General features: G+C 45.6%; 1 protein-coding gene across 1 annotated transcript in view; it reads right to left on the bottom strand.

Moving 5' to 3' along the window:
• Positions 1 to 17,500, bottom strand: part of LOC135099586 (putative neural-cadherin 2) — a 75,267-nt gene that overhangs the window by 5,843 nt on the left and 51,924 nt on the right. The window contains exons 6-8 of the mRNA XM_064001980.1: positions 14,651 to 14,766; positions 13,440 to 13,604; positions 72 to 209 (exon numbers count right to left, since the gene is read on the bottom strand). Coding sequence (XP_063858050.1) covers positions 72 to 209; positions 13,440 to 13,604; positions 14,651 to 14,766 — 419 coding nt within the window. The remainder of the gene's footprint in view (positions 1 to 71; positions 210 to 13,439; positions 13,605 to 14,650; positions 14,767 to 17,500) is intronic.

The raw sequence follows: 17,500 nt of genomic DNA, 5'->3' as shown, positions 1-17,500 counted from the left end.
AGGGGGCTGCTACTGCTTGCTCTTCCTTTGTGTTCCTTACACATTCACATACACATTCACCGCGCACTCACTCTGAGCTGGATGAGGTCTCCGGTGCTGGCGTTGATGGTGAAGAAGGCGTCGCCGTCACCAAGCTGATCCACGCCGTCACCACTCACCCGGAAGGCCAGCCCCACTGCGTCACTGCTGTCCGCGTCCACCACCTCCACCTGCAAGAAACTCACGTGACGCCCTAGTGCTCAGTCAAGTCAGCCCTTCATCACAGCCACTCCCAGTTAGTCAAAGCTGCCCATGTTTTGTGTTGTTATGCATTGATCAAGAGCTGAAAAAAACAAAACAAAAAAAACGAGGTAGGTACACAGAGACAAGGCAAAGCACAGAGGAAGTAAATGCAGAAGGGTACTACATACACTTCACCACTATGCATTTATCGATTTTCTCTCTGTGGGTGCTTTCCTTCCTTCCCTGTCACGAGGAGCACTCTACGCTGATTGAGTTTGGTGGGGAGAGTTTATTTTGAGGCTCCGCGGTTCATATTTCCGAGTGAGGAAACGCCAAAAAAACACACAGCACCGCGTAGCTTGAGTGACGGGCTAATATTCCTTCCCCTTCTCGTTTCTTTCTATCCTGGAGCTGCAAATAGTGAAGAAAAGATGCCATAGGGGTATTTATTTTGCAGGACCGTTAAAAACTGGGATAAATTTTAAATTTCAGCAAATACTCCCATCCTCTTCATCTCTTTCATTATAGCCAACAAACATAAGGGCATGGTGGAAATGCTGGGTTTTTGGGTTGGGAAAGCCAAAATGAGGCATTTTTGACATTCCTAAAAAGTCTAAGGAGGACAAAAGGCATATTTTGAAAAAGGGAAATTTCTAGGTTATCCTAACCTAACTAACCGTGAGGGAAGGTTTTTCTCCACTGGACACCAACCCCGCCCTTAAGGTCACTAACCGAACCTAACATTACCTAAAACCATCCGGGGAATTTTGTCCCCCCCCCCCCTTGCACTCGCCTTATGGATACTAATCTAGCGTAATATCACACCAGCACACCACACTAACAAGAATGATTTGTTAGTACTGACAAAATTAAGATGCACAGATCCCTGGGACTCCCATTGCAGCACAGGAAAAAGTCCACTAGACTCAAATCACAATCCGTGCACCTGTCTGACGCCATGAGGGTAGAACTGACGTGGCAGCTCCCTTGCTGCCTTTCATACTCTCGCGGAGGACTACACGCGGACTAATTCCAAACTATACCGGCCATTTGAATTAGTGGCATTACGTGCAATACAAATGTGTCACCCATAAAGCTTTATTTAATTACATAATATGACAATTAATTTGCATCCAGTGCAACAAAAATATCAGTCAATAATACAATGGCGAATAAAATACCTGCCACGGGACCAGTTACTGTGGTGACGTAATGCAGTCACAGTACCCGCATACCAACATCCTAACACACACGCAATACTGAATGAGCCAGCATTGGGGCCGAGAGGATGAGCGAGGAAGAGATGAATTTTTAAAATTTGTTTGCGAGTTGTTTGTTATTTACGCCACATGGTGTAACAATTAGAAATTCTTCAAACAATGAGATGTAAACCCTGCGAAGGGATATAGTTACGTACGGTGTGTTCATTGAAACAACAATAAAACCAAAATGGTGTAGCAAAGCGTTATTCTTTGTTTTCTGTCACTAGCACCCACCATCATCATATCGTCATCTTCATCATTTTTTCACTGTCCACACGTCATTGTTCATCATCGTATCATCATCCTCACTCTGCTGTCACTCCACGTGTTACTACCATCCACCACCACACAGCACTACCACCTTCACTCCACGTGTCATCACCACCCATCACCACACTGTCAGCACGTGCCATCACTTTCACTCTGCCATCACTACAAACTGACCATTTCACCACCACACTATCACTACCTGTACTTCATCAAATCACCTTCATCCACTGTCACTACTTACTCGTCACTATCAGTCACCTTCACTTTTCCGTTACTGAAGACTCCCACTCTTCACCACCCTCGTCATCACCACCACCACCATCATCACTCAGTATCGGTGCTTCCATTACAGGACGAAGGCCTCATAAAACTTTCGCTTTTAATTCCTGCCTGCCCGTCTGTTTTGGGACACCACAGCAAAACTTCCTAGCTCGCCCCTCCATCCAGGTGTTGTGTGGTGATCCATTCTTTGTTGTCAGATGGTTCGGCCCACGGCTTCAGTGAGTCGGGTTTAGAATTCGACATTCTGAGCTGTGGTCATTTCCCTTGCCAATCACAGTCCAGGGAGCGAATACTCATAACTCTCCTTTAGCTCACTTGTACCCTGCTATGATCACTGAAGAGGTGGTCTGTGAAATCGATTCTTGAAACCTTCTAGCCTCTCGTTAAGTTAAGGGAGCGTTTCGTTGTGGGGGTACATTTATCACAGCAGCTGACGACGTGCGAGGGGCTAAGCCAATCAAACGAAGGCACTACAATCATCTGCAGCCGATCACATTCCCAGAATCTATAAATTGTTATTGTTAATCACTAGTGGCGGAGAGAAAGAACTTACCATGACAAGCAAATGTATTAGAAGAGGTACATTTAGTGACGAAGTGCTTTGTCCATCTACTGCCACGACTTCTTTATATAAATAAACTCTCCCTGCAATTTTTTTCCACTACTGTTGTGTGTTTTAGCAAGGACTTTGTATACTACGGTACGAGGACGGTCCACTCAACATTAAACATTTGCTCTCGCCGTGACGGTAGCGCCTCCAGCAGCCAGAGGGAAACATTATTCCCGCCCTCGTAAGTTTACCATTACTTGCACTCTTTGAGAACTGATTTTTCTTGAGTTATCATGCCCACTCACTGGCTGCGCTGTGCATTACTTGGCTGCAGAAGTAACAGGTTTATGCTTTAAGTTTAAGTTTGATAGAATGAGTGCAACATTAACCCGTATTCCCTTCAGCAACAAAAGCTGTACAATCACTCAAAATAGCTGGTGACCGTCTCTTGGCAGCCGAGTGCCCTTAAAGCACTCACTTTGTTCTTCACACAGGATTTACTTGTGAGCAGGATGAATGAAAGCTTGCGACGGGGAGGAATTGACGCGGGGGGGGGGGGGGGGGGTAACTGAAGAGGAGAGGGTATGGGGACCTGGGGAGACCGAGGGTGTGTGCGCTTCATGAATTAAAAGTATGGAAAAGAATAATGCTCGTTATGATAACTATTATTATTCTAATATTTGTCATCCTCAGTAATTACTATGATACTGATAAGAGTTACAATAACATCCAAATTGTACAGAACCTGAAAGAAATTTCACTCTTGCTAACGTCTCTCTCTCTCTCTCTCTCTCTCTCTCTCTCTCTCTCTCTCTCTCTCTCTCTCTCTCTCTCTCTCTCTCTCTCTCTCTCTCTCTCTCTCTCTCTCTCTCTCTCCAGAGATATATAGGAAGAAGAGATAGAATGAGAAGCAATAAAAGGATGTAGAAAGAGGAGTACGATAGAGATGAATGATGACGTCACAGACTGATGCTGTATTTATAATTATAATCTCTATTATTAACGACAATTGTCCCACACACACACACACACACACTCTCTGTTGCTAAGATGGTAAAATTGTAAGGGCTTGTTTGCTGGGCGGTGACTTACAATATTTTATGGGGTGTGAAAAAAAATAAATAAATAAAATAAATAAAGCACACACACGCCCTCGGTCTTCCCTCGTCCTCCTGCCCTCTCCTGTTTAACTCCTCCCCCGGCCCCCTTCCTCCCCGTCGGAATCTTTCATTCTTCTGATGAGTAAATCCCGTGTGAAGAACAAGTGAGTGCTTTAAGGGTACTCGGCTGCCAAGAGACGGTCACCAGCATTTTTTGGGTGACCTAAATTGATTTCTATGTTCAGACGACGTGAATTACTAACAGAGCAACTCGTGGGTCTCTGGGCTGAGTCCTTCTCGTGCTGCAGAATGGGCAGGTGTAATGGTGTGCTGTGGTGGTGGTAGTGCAGCACGTGTGCTAGTTATTACGCAACACAGGGGAGGGTTCCCACAAGCGGCTCCAGACACACGGAATCCCCAGCATTCTAAAGTTTTTTTCGTCTCACCTACTATTGTTTCCACACCATGACTGATACTCTCAGGTCCACAATACTTAGTTATATCTTATTATCGTTATGAATGTAAATCTTCATATTAAAATCGACATCAGTAATTCCTATTTACCTTTTGGTGCGGCATGAACACAGTTCGGGAAATACTGTGTTCAAATAATCTTCTATACTCTTAGCTGTGCCGGGGCTCCCATGGCCCAGTGGAAAGAGTGACGGTCTTGGGAACAATGAATATTGGACGCCAGCGTTCAAATCCCATTAAAAACCTTAAAAAAATAATTAACTAATTAAAAAAAAAAGATATGGTTGAAAAAAAAATTAACATAATAAACAGCATTTCTTCTTTAATATACATTAACATGAACATAATATGGGGAAATAGGCTAACTTTGCAAAAAAAGTGTTGGGCCTTCGTGGCCCAGTGGGTAGAGTGATGAACTTTAAGATTGGCGTGAGGGAAGCGTGGGTTCGAACCCCACTCGGAACTTACAAAAAACTTCAAAGAGCATCCACTCCACCACCACCATGTGTGCCTAAAAAACACACAGTATGGTGGTGGAGCTGCCCAGGGGAGAGCTGCCCTCCCCACCCTTTCTCCCTCCCTGGGAACTACAAGGACCACCAAACTGACTCACTCAAGTAGGTTAACAATAGGCTAGGATAGGTTAGCATAGCATAGGATAGGATAGGAAAGAGGCAGTTTGTAATGGTCCATGTAGAGAACAGGGTAAGGAGGAGGAAGCACCACCACCAGCAGAGGAAGAAGACCAGCAGCACCAGCAGATGAAGAAGAAGAAGAAGAAGAAGGACCACCAGCAGCAGCAGTAGAGGAAGAAGAAGGACCACCACCACCACCACCATCAGGAAGGTAGGGCAATAAAAATAAAATAAAATAATAATAATAATAGATTAATAATAATAATTCAATAGTTTCAGCAGGGGAAGAAGACCACCAGCAGCAGCAGAGGAAGAGGAAGAAGGACCACCACCAGCAGCAGCAACAGAGGAAGAGGAAGAAGGACCACCACCACCACCAGAGGAAGAGGAAGGACCACCAGCAGAGGAAGAAGAAGGACCACCACCACCACCACCACCATCAGGAATGTAGGGCAATAAAAATAAAATAAAATAATAATAATAATAGATTAATAATAATAATTCAATAGTTTCAGCAGGGGAAGAAGACCACCAGCAGCAGCAGAGGAAGAGGAAGAAGGACCACCACCAGTAGAGGAAGAAGGATCACCATCACTACCAGAGCAGCAGCAGAGGAAGGTAGGGCAATGAAAATAAAATAAATAATAATAATAATAGATTAATAATAATAATTCAATAGTTTCAGCAGGGGAAGAAGACCACCAGCAGCAGCAGAGGAAAAGGAAGAAGGACCACCAGCAGCAGCAGAGGAAGAGGAAGAAGGACCACCACCAGCAACAGAGGAAGAATGACCACCACCACCATCAGGAAGGTAGGGCAATAAAAATAAAATAAAATAATAAATAATAATAATAAATTAATAATAATAATTCAATAGTTTCAGCAGGGGAAGAAGACGGGGAAGAAGACCACCAGCAGCAGCAGAGGAAGAGGAAGAAGGACCACCACCAGCAGCAGCAGCAGCAGCAGCAGCAGCAGAGGAAGAGGAAGGACCACCACCACCACCAGCAGCAGAGAAAGAAGGACCACCACCACCACCACCACCAGGAAGGTAGGGCAATAAAAATAAAATAAAATAATAATAATAATAATAGATTAATAATAATAATTCAATAGTTTCAGCAGGGGAAGAAGATCAGCAGCAGAGGAAGAAGGACCACCACCACCAGCAGCAGAAGGATTACCATCACCACCAGCAGCAGCAGAGGAATAAGAAGAAGGACCACACCATCACCACCACCACCACCAGCAGAGTAAGAAGGACCACCACCACCACCACCACCAGGAAGGTAGGGCAATAAAAATAAAATAAAATAATAATAATAATAATAGATTAATAATAATAATTCAATAGTTTCAGCAGGGGAAGAAGACCAGCAGCAGCAGCAGCAGCAGAGGAAGAAGGACCACCACCACCACCAGCAGCAGCAGCAGCAGCAGAGGAAGAGGAAGGACCACCACCACCACCAGCAGCAGAGAAAGAAGGACCACCACCACCAGGAAGGTAGGGCAATAAAAATAAAGTAAAATAATAATAATAATAATAGATTAATAATAATAATTCAATAGTTTCAGCAGGGGAAGAAGACCACCAGCAGCAGCAGAGGAAGAAGGACCACCACCACCAGCAGCAGAAGGATTACCATCACCACCAGCAGCAGCAGAGGAATAAGAAGAAGGACCACACCATCACCACCACCACCACCAGCAGAGGAAGAAGGACCACCACCACCACCAGGAAGGTAGGGCAATAAAAATAAAATAAAATAATAATAATAATAATAATAATAGATTAATAATAATAATTCAATAGTTTCAGCAGGGGAAGAAGACCACCACCAGCAGCAGCAGCAGAGGAAGAAGGACCACCACCAGCAGCAGCAGAAGGATTACCATCACCACCAGCAGCAGCAGAGGAATAAGAAGGACCACACCATCACCACCACCACCACCAGCAGAGGAAGAAGGATCACCATCACTACCAGAGCAGCAGCAGAGGAAGAAGAAGAAGGACCACCACTACAACCAGCAGCAGAGGAAGAAGGACCACCAGCAGCAGAGGAAGAAGATGCATCACCACCAGAAGCAGCAACAGCACCACCGAACTGACCTAGACAACTTCAAGCACCACCAAACTGGCTGACTCAGACAGGTTAAGGATAGGATAGGATAGGATAGAACAAGTAGGATTAGGATAGGATATTATGGTTAGTTAGTTAGGTGGTCCATGTAGCTGTCAGGGTCAGGAGGAAGAAGCACCAGAAGAAGAAGCATCACCATCATCAGAGGAAGAAGAAGCACCACCAGCAAAAAGAAGAAGTAGCACCACGAGCAGCAGCAGAAGGACCACCACCAGCAGCAGCAGAAGAAGAAGAAGGACCACCACCACCACCACCACCAGCAGCAGCAGCAGAGGAAGAAGAAGAAGGACCATCACCACCACCACCAGCAGCAGCAGCAGCAGAGGAAGAAGAAGAAGGACCATCACCACCACCAGCAGCAGCAGAGAAAGAAGAAGAAGGACCATCACCACCACCAGCAGCAGTAGCAGCAGAGGAAGAAGAAGAAGGACCACCACCACCACCACCACCACTACCACCAGCAGAGGAAGAAGAAGGACCACCAGCAGCAGCAGCAGCAGAGGAAGAAGAAGAAGGACCACCACCACCACCACCAGCAGAGGAAGAAGAAGAAGGACCACCATCACCAGCAGCAGCAGAGGAAGAAGAAGAAGGACAATCACCAGCAGCAGCAGCAGCAGCAGCAGCAGCAGAGGAAGAAGAAGGACAATCACCACCAGCAGCAGCAGCAGCAGCAGCAGCAGAGGAAGAAGAAGGACAATCACCACCAGCAGCAGCAGCAGCAGCAGCAGCAGAGGAAGAAGAAGGACAATCACCACCAGCAGCAGCAGCAGCAGCAGCAGCAGCAGCAGAGGAAGAAGAAGGACAATCACCACCACCAGCAGCAGCAGCAGCAGCAGCAGCAGCAGAGGAAGAAGAAGAAGGACAATCACCACCAGCAGCAGCAGCAGCAGCAACAGCAGCAGAAGAAGAAGAAGAAGGACAATCACCAGCAGCAGCAGCAGCAGCAGCAGCAGCAGAGGAAGAAGAAGAAGGACAATAACCACCACCACCAGCAGCAGCAGCAACAGCAGCAGAGGAAGAAGAAGAAGGACAATAACCAGCAGCAGCAGCAGCAGCAGCAGCAGCAGAGGAAGAAGAAGAAGGACAATAACCACCACCACCAGCAGCAGCAGCAACAGCAGCAGAGGAAGAAGAAGAAGGACAATAACCAGCAGCAGCAGCAGCAGCAGCAGCAGCAGCAGCAGAGGAAGAAGAAGAAGGACAATAACCACCACCACCACCAGCAGCAGCAGCAGCAGCAGAGGAAGAAGAAGGACAATCACCATCACCAGCAGCAGCAGCAGCAGGGGAATAAGAAGAAGGACCACCAGCAGCAGAGGAAGAAGATGCATCACCACCAGAAGGAAGAAGCAGCAACAGCACCACCGAACTGGCTGACTCAGACAGGTTAAGGATAGGATAGGATAGGATAGGTAGGATAGAATAGGTAGGATTAGGATAGGATATTATGGTTAGTTAGTTAGGTGGTCCATGTCAGGTGGTCAGGGTCAGGAAGAGGAGGAAGAAGCACCAGCACCACCACCACCAGAAGAAGAAGAAGAAGCATCACTATCATCAGAGGAAGAAGCAGCACCACCAGCAAAAAGAAAAAGCAAGAAGAAGCAGCACCACCAGCAGCAGCAGAGGAAGAAGAAGGACCATCACCACCAGCAGCAGCAGCAGAGGAAGAAGAAGAAGGACCATCACCACCACCAGCAGCAGCAGAGGAAGAAGAAGAAGGACCATCACTACCACCAGCAGCAGCAGAGGAAGAAGAAGAAGGACCACCAGCAGCAGCAGCAGAGCAAGAAGAAGGACCATCAGCAGCAGCAGCAGCAGAGGAAGAAGAAGGATCACCAGCAGTAGCAGCAGCAGCAGAGGAAGAAGAAGGATCACCAGCAGTAGCAGCAGCAGCAGAGGAAGAAGGATCACCAGTAGCAGCAGAGGAAGAAGAAGAAAGACCATCACCACCACCACCAGCAGCAGAGGAAGAAGTAGATGGACCATCACCAGCAGCAGCAGCAGCAGCAGCAGAGGAAGAAGAAGGATCACCACCACCAGCAGCAGCAGAGGAAGAAGGACTATCACAACCACCATCAGAAGCAGCAGAGGAAGAAGAAGAAGGACCACCACCACCAGCAGCAGAGCAAGAAGAAGGATCACCACCACCAGCAGCAGCAGAGGAAGAAGAAAAAGGACCATCACCACCACCAACAGCAGCAGAGGAAGAAGTAGATGGATCACCACCACCACCACCACTACCAGCAGAAGAAGGAGAAGGATCACCATCACCACCAGCAATAGAAGCATCACCATCACCACTAGCAGAAGCAGAGGAAGAAGAAGGACCACCACCACCACCACCAGCATCATCAGAGGAAGAAGCACCACCAGCAAAAAGAAGAAGCAAGAAGAAGGAGCACCACCAGCAGAAGAAGAAGAAGAAGAAGAAGGAGAACAACCACCACTAGAAGCAGAGGAAGAAGAAGAACCACCACCAGCAGAGGAAGGCGAAGAAGCACCACCACCAGAAGGAAGAAGCAGCAGCAGCACCACCGAACTGACCCTGACAACTTCAAGCACCACCAAACTGACTGACTCAAGCAGGTTAAGGATAGGATAGGATAGGATAGAATACAATAGGATAGGATAGGATAGGATAGGATAGGATAGGATAGGATATGGTTAGTTAGGTGGTCCATGTAGTTGTCAGGGTCAGAAGGAGGAGGAAGAAGTAGCAGCACCAGCAACAGAGGAAGAAAAAGAAGGACCACCACCAGCAAAGGAAGAAGGACCACCACCAACAGAGGAAGAAAAGAAGAAGGAGGACCACCACCACCACCATCACCACTACAGGAGAGGAAGAAAAGAAGCAGCATAACCACCAGCATTAGAAGCAGAAACATCACCGAACTGACCCTGACAACTTCAAGCACCACCAAACTAACTGACTCAAACATAGGATAGGATAGGACAGGGTTAGTTAGGTGGTCCATGGATCATAAGGAGGACCAGCAGCAGCAGCAGCAGCAGCAGTAGAGGAAAAAGAAGGACCAGCAGCAGCAACAGCAGAGGAAGAAGCACCACCACCACCATCAGAGGAAGCAGCAGCACCACCACCGTCAGAGGAAGAAGAAGCGGCGCAATCATAGGAAGAAGCAGCATCACCACCATCATAGGAGGAAGAAAAAGAAGCAACTCTACCAGCATCAGCAGAGGAAGAAACAGCACCACCACAACCACCACCATCAGAGAAAGAAGCAGCAGCACCACCACCACCACCATCAGAGAAAGAAGCAGCAGCACCACCACCATTAGAGAAAGAGAATGTATTAAAAATAGCTTACATTGTATTAATAATTGCTATCATTGACATGGGAGGGAGCATTTAAGATTAGATGGGATGATGGTACTGCCATCCAAAAAAAAGGTGAGATTGTTCATTACATTCCTTTTTTCTTTTTCATGTTCTGGGTTCAAACTTTATCTATTTATTTATTTATTTTTTTTAATAAAAATGACTTCATTTTGGTTTATAATTTCCATGTCTCGTGTACTCGTGAAGCTGGAGGTCAAAGCAACAAAGATCTTTTTGATAAAGATTGCTTCGGGAACACCATCAAGCTCCCATTCATAAACTCCATTTAACTTATAAGTCGGCATTATTTGCGTCTTTATCATTATTTCTTCTGGCCTTCCAATGCGGCAGGAGTGCATGATAAGACGGCCGTATTGTTGGTCTCCAGAAGAGTTTCCTTCACACACGTCATGTGTGTGAAGGAAAAAAAAAAACATTCTTAAATTAAGGTTATTTGCTTTTTAATAATTATTAATTCTTACACATTTAAGTCACAAAGAAAACCCAAGCTTGCTTGCTTGCTAAGCTTAATCACAAGGCTGGGTCATAAGTCGTAAGTAATGGCATTGGGGCTTTGGACAAAATATAAGACTCAGCATTCATGTGGATGATCATATCTGGAAACCGTACCTTCGCCTAAATCTACTATCTGTAAGATGTTTATATTAATACTTAAACGTAATGCTAAGATATTAGTGCAGAGTAGAAATTAGTGATGACATGACAGGGGAGGCTGACTCACAGTGGCAGGTAGTTCCACAATGCAGCCACCTTCACACCACATGAAGACTTATGAGGTGGATTCAAGGGATGACCATGGGCAGCTGTCACAATGCCATGTAACCATTAGGCTGATACATAACCTGCTACCTGAATAACCCAGTACACTACCAGTGACACAAACCTCAGATACATTATGATCTCATCACACAAAGTAAGGGGGAACTTCCGAGTCTGCAAAAGTTACCTCACCTCTCAGGATCCTTAGGAAGGCAAATAAAGAACATGTCATTATTTCATTTGGAGTTATTTAAACAGTAAATTGAGCATGATCGAATACCTATCTTGGCAACATATATGTTAATATGAAGCTGCGTGAGTGGACAAATCGCTTCTCTCTCCACGTTCTTCAGTGCGGCGGCTGAGTCCTCTATCCCTATGGTTGCTTGGCGGTGCTGCCTTCGCGTGACGACCAGCTCGTCCATTGGAGTGGTTCGTCCTCCTAATATACAGAGTCCTTAGTTTTAGTATTGCACAAGGCATCTTAAACCCTCTCAGTACTTCCTGGTGACACGACTGGTGCACACTCGTGGTATTACCAACAACACTTGGCAAAAGGCCACGAATAGAACCTTGGAGCAATTAACACTTGTGGTGTAGTTGGAGGAGCACTGGACTTACGAGTCAGTCGCGCAGGATGTGGCACAACTGCGCAATTTCTTCATGTGAGTCTACATAACGAAACAAATGGTCATCACTGACGTACTGTATATTCTCTCTCTCTCTCTCTCTCTCTCTCTCTCTCTCTCTCTCTCTCTCTCTCTCTCTCTCTCTCTCTCTCTCTTTCTCTCTCTCTCCGTCTTAGAGCACAGCTAAGTTCATCTATCACAAATAACTCCATCCCGCCAGTCTTATCATGCACTTGTTATGGAGACTGACATATTTCATGTAGTTTCATGCCTGAAAGCACTTCTGCCACAATGGAATTAGTGTTGAAGGACAGAAGAAATAATGATAAAGACGCAAATAATGACGACTCATAAGTTGAATGGAGTTGATGAAAGGGAGCTTGATGGTGGTCCCGAAGCAACCCTTATCAAAAAGATCTTTGTCGCTGATCGTAAGGGATCTTTACGCTTTGAGCATTGCCCTTAAGCGATCTAAGGGATCTTTAGACCTTTAGATTTGTGACCATCCTGCCCCAGGGGAGAAACTGTGGACCTTTCATTGTGCCCGGGGTGTTGTGTTTGCGGCTCACATCTGTGTCTACGTATTCTGGGTTATGCATGTACTGTTCCAGGTGTAGGACTAGTCCGTTAAATCTTTCCTGGCTTCTATGACATCCCTGTCTGCCTCACCGTGTCTTGCAATACGTAAGCTACCTTTTCTTGTCCATCCAGTATGTGTTCTGCTTTGTCTGACTATTATATTCTGTTCTCTACGTACTTTTGTGATCTGTTCTGCTCTATCCATATGTGATCTGTTTTGTTCTGTCCATCTATGATTTGCTCTGTTCTGCTCTGTCCATCTGTTTTCTGTTCTGTTTCCTTAACTGTCCATCTAATGTCTGTCCTGTTCTATCTATGATCGGCCTTTATTAGCATTCAGGGCATTGCAAAGAATCGTTTGCATGGACACAAAAAAAGAACAGGAAGTTAGTTTTATGAGTTTATCTTCTTCAGACGACAAAACTAATTAAAAAACCTTAGTACGTAAAAAATGTCTTAAAGGTTGCAAGTCATTATGGGAAAAAACTGTCTGGCTGTGAAAGGATTAATCGTTAAAATGTCTTCAACCTCAGCCACTCCCTAATCACTGATGCTGTATTGTTATCTCTCATTAGTTATACAGAAAAGTTTCCCTTACATTTACTGTGGCGGTGATGCTGAACGAGTCTATCACAATGATAGACTGAATATGAATAGACTGATATTCACTGAGGGGATGGTGGCGAGCAAGTGTGCCTTTAGAAATTTAGCCAGTACTGTAGCGATCGTGACGGGAGTGTCTGCTATTAGAGAGTTTGCCAGCATTTACTCCAGTGACGGTGGAGAGAGTCTTCTTCGTCACCTCTATCATCCAATCTTTATACGCGGTCGCTGTTTCTCATGAGCCGCCACCACCTGCCTGTGTCGCTACCCTGTCAGTATCCAGACCCTTCTCCCTCATGTTCGCTGCTACACAATCTTTCCACCTTACCTTGTTTCTTCCTCTCTGTCTTTTCCTTGTACTATCATATCTAGAGCACCTTCTCATCGCTTTTTCCATCGCTCTTAATGACGTGTCCGTACAAACTTAGTCTTGCCTCTTGTGTCTTTCCTGAAGTCTGTTCAAAATCCACCTTAGTAACAGTAGCGAGCAAGTGTGAGGAGAAAGTTAGCCAATACTTACCCTGGCAATAGTGGCTATGAAGTCTGTTATTAGAAAGTCAGCCAGTACTCACTCTGGCAATAGTGGCGGGCAAGTCCCTGTCATCCTCCTCAATAACCGTGATGCGCGGGGCGGGACGTACGAACTCAGGGGCGTTGTCATTGACGTCCCCGACCTGCACCACCAGCTGGGCGCGGGCTGCAGCTCCTCCTGCCTCCGCCGTGACCTCCAACTGGTGCTGGCGAGGCGATGAGGTGTGGTGAGGTGAGGAAAGGGAGGAGAGACGGAAGAGAGACCGAGAGACAGAGATGGCAGACAGACAGGCAGACACACAGATGAGGGACCATATATACGTACTCGTACATGCACACATGTACGTAAATACTGACATGCACAGATACTCGTAGATATACAGACACATGAACGGATAGAAAATCACACACACACACATACACACACACACACACACACACACACACACACACACACACACACACACACACACACACACACACACACATACTGGAAAAAAATCATTTAAGCTGGAGAGAAAAAAAAGATAAAGCAAGAAAGCAAAGAAGACAAGATGGTTTGAAAAAGATTCTGACACAAAAACAAGTTTTGGAAAAGAAACACACACACACACACACACACACACACACACACACACACACACACACACACACACACACAGAATGAAGACATGATAGTGAGAGAAACACGAGGCGGGGAAGAGAAGGAAAGAAGGAAAGGAGGAAAAGAAAATAATACTAAGAATAGACAATAATACAACATGAGACTAGCATATAGTTATCAGTGAAAGGGGGTGTTTAAACAGGGAGGGACATGTAGATAAACGGTCATTGGGAAGGGAAATAATGATAACAAAAAGAAAGAAAGCTGAGATGTTACGTGTAGAGATAAATGTGGCTACTGACAACACCACCATCTCCCTTGCACACGAACACCACCACCACCACCACACACCATCACCACACACCACTGCAAACTCCTCGCTTAACGCAGTAACGAAAACGGACTTGATAAACTGGTAATTAATTAGTCGTTGTAAAGTTCTGCGGTGAGATAGAGCGAGTTGTGAGTATGGCAGTGTGGTGGTGCGGTGTAGTGTGGTACCCGCTTCGTACAAGTCCAGTTTCTGATCCGCAAATATTTATACCTGACTGATTAATTGCTTGATAGATTTAACGACACAACAAAAATTGATTTCAACAACTCCACTCTGGGCGAACTGCACTGATTCACCCCGCGTGGCGCCCCTACCTGGTGACTGAGCTCGTGGTCCAGGGCGACGGCCAGCGTAACGGTGCCGGAGCGCTGGTCGATGGTGAAGAGGCCCCCAACGTTGCCGCCCGTGATGCTGTACTTGATCTCAGCGCCTGGCGAGAGAAAGCAGGTGGCGGTGAGGGGTGGGTATCAGCTGTAGTCTCAAGATCCTTTCACTGCTCTAATGCATTTACCCTCTACCCTAACCTCTGTGGACGCACGTTTTTAGTTCCACAGTCACTTCTGAAGGTTACACTGGCGAGAGAGAAGGCGGCAGTGAGCGTTGGGTAGAAGCTTTAGTCTTAAATACCGCTTTCACTGTTATTGGTCTCTTTCCCTAATCCCAAACCTCCCTGGAAACCTCTCTTTACTGCCACAGCCACCTCTGAACGTTATACTGGGTAAGGAGAGGATGCGGTGACACGGAGAGAAGGTGGCGGTGATCGTTGGGTGGAGGCTGTAGTCTTAACATTTCACTGCTCCTTGGTACTTTCCTTACCGCTAAACCTCCTTGGAAACCTCTCCTTTAGTTTCATACCCACTGAACGTTGTAGTACTGGCTAGGCACTGGAAAGTCTATTTTTTTTTTCTTTCTTGTCGGCTCAGTGCTGTGATTTGTGAAAGGGTTAAGAGGCGGTGAGTTTGAGCGGAAAGGAAAGACTGAGAAGGGAAGGAAGTGGTGGAGGAAAGATTGGAGGACTGGAGGCTTAAAGATATTCTGCAGAGGAGGAGCAGAATGAGAAAGAGGAGGAGGAAGTGGTGGGGACGGAAGGGGAAGAGGGAAGGTAAAAATTAATGGACAGAAGTAATATTGTGTGAACGGTGAGGAAGTAACATGACGAGACAGACAGACAGACAAGGACACACACACACACACACACACACACACACACACACACACACACACACACACACACACACACACACACACACCACGTGAAAGAACTGCTCTGTGACAAAGTGTATTCCCTTCCAAATGTTGCTGTTCACAATGTAATATCAGTCCTACGGTGGTGGTGGTGGTGGTGGGTGAAAGGATGGGCAGGTGGAGGAAGCCTTGTTCTTTTTGTATCCCGTTCCCCCCACACAAAGTTTACCAGTAGTAATGGGGAGTAGATAAGCATTCCTGGTTCAACAACAAAAGGACATAAGAGAAGCCGCAAGAATCCACCAGGCCTTCCAGTACACGTGGCAGCTCCTGTGTATGAAACTTGCCTACCTATTCCGATCTGTTACGTCCACCCATGTCTAATTTTTTTTTTTTTTTAAATCTCCCTAATGACTCAACTCTACCAATCTGAACCTATTCTATTCACCTAACACTCTATCGGAGAACTAGTTTCTACATTGCACTCTTTTAAATCTAACTTTACCAAGCTTGAATCCGTTACTTCTTGCCTCTCTTGTTGTTGTTTCAGATTGTCCTCGTAGGGGCACGTGCCTTTTGTCTAGGAAATAGCCATTACATTAAAGACTTGGCATGGACAGACGGCATTCACAAATCAGTGGTCTCTCCAGGTAACGAGTTCATCACCAGAAAACACGCGGTACCGAAACCATTCAAACTTTAGCATGGCGAGGCGGAAGTCGTTCCATGCTTAAATCTATCTTTGTCAAGCTTGAACCACGTTATTTTTTACCCTGAGGATTTTGTTTGTCACCTCTGTTATATTTTTCATACCACTTAAAGACTTCTGTCAGATCCCCTCTTCACCTACGTCTAAGGAGAGTGTGTTTCCAATATGTACACTCTTTCCCGTCGTGGCTGGTGGCAGGTGGGTGGTGGCTGGTGACTGCAGGGTGGTGGCTGGCTCTCACGCCTGGCCCGCCTCTTTCCAGCTCAGGGGGCAAATCCAGGGTGGTCCAGATTAGCGTCACGCCCTGGAACCTTTCTTTTATACATTACTGAGCCTGCTGCTGCTGCTGCTGCTGCTAATGCTGTTATCCTCCTTCTCGTACACCCTCCATTCACTCCAGCCTTTTTTTCAGTTTTCCTTATCTTTTTTCTCTTCCTTTTCCTCTTTTCGTGTTTTCTCTCGTTCATGTCGTCCTCGTCCTTTTTTTTTTCATAGATTTTGCTTTTCTGTTTCTTTCTCTCTTTTTTTCATCATTTTCTTGTTTTACCTCATCAGTTTCCTTTCTTTTATATATTTCTTTCATTTCTTTTCTTTTACACTTTCAATTCGAGGTGGAGTTTTGTTCTTTGTATATATATATATATATATATATATATATATATATATATATATATATATATATATATATATATATATATATATATATATATATATATATATATTCTCTTTACTGCGCTCTCGTCAAATTTTTGTTTCCTGATTCCATTATTTCTTCTCTCCATGGGTTTTTGGTTATGTTCCTCGTCTCCCTCCTTCCCCTCCTCTTCTTTCTCTTTTTCTTCCTCCTCCGCCTCCTGCTCCTCCCCCTGCTCCTCCTTCTCCTGCTGCATTATCCTATCTCTGCATCAAGTAGTTATCTATAATTAGTTCCCAAATGGCCACACAAGATCCTGAGTACTCTGCTGTTTGTTTGTCCTCCTCCTCCTCCTTCTCCTCCTCTTCCTCTTCCTTCTCCTCCTGCTCATCCACATCTTCTCTTGCTTCCTTCTCCACCTTTTATTCCTCCTCGACTTTCTTTACGTTTAATCTTCTTCTTCTTCTTCTTCTTCTTCTTCTTCTTCTTCTTCTTCTTCTTCTTCTTCTTCTTCTTTCTCTTCCTCTTCCTCTTCCTCCTCCTCCTCCTCCTCCTTCTCCGCCTCCTCTTCCTCCTTCTCCTCTTCATGTTACTCCTCTTTTACTTTTTTACTTTTTTTTCCTACTTCTTTCACTT

This window comes from Scylla paramamosain, unplaced genomic scaffold (assembly GCF_035594125.1).
Source record: "Scylla paramamosain isolate STU-SP2022 unplaced genomic scaffold, ASM3559412v1 Contig152, whole genome shotgun sequence".
NCBI classification, from domain to species: domain Eukaryota; kingdom Metazoa; phylum Arthropoda; class Malacostraca; order Decapoda; family Portunidae; genus Scylla; species Scylla paramamosain.
The sequence above is the reverse complement of the archived record's forward strand: the minus strand, read 5'-3'. Positions and strand labels throughout refer to the sequence as shown.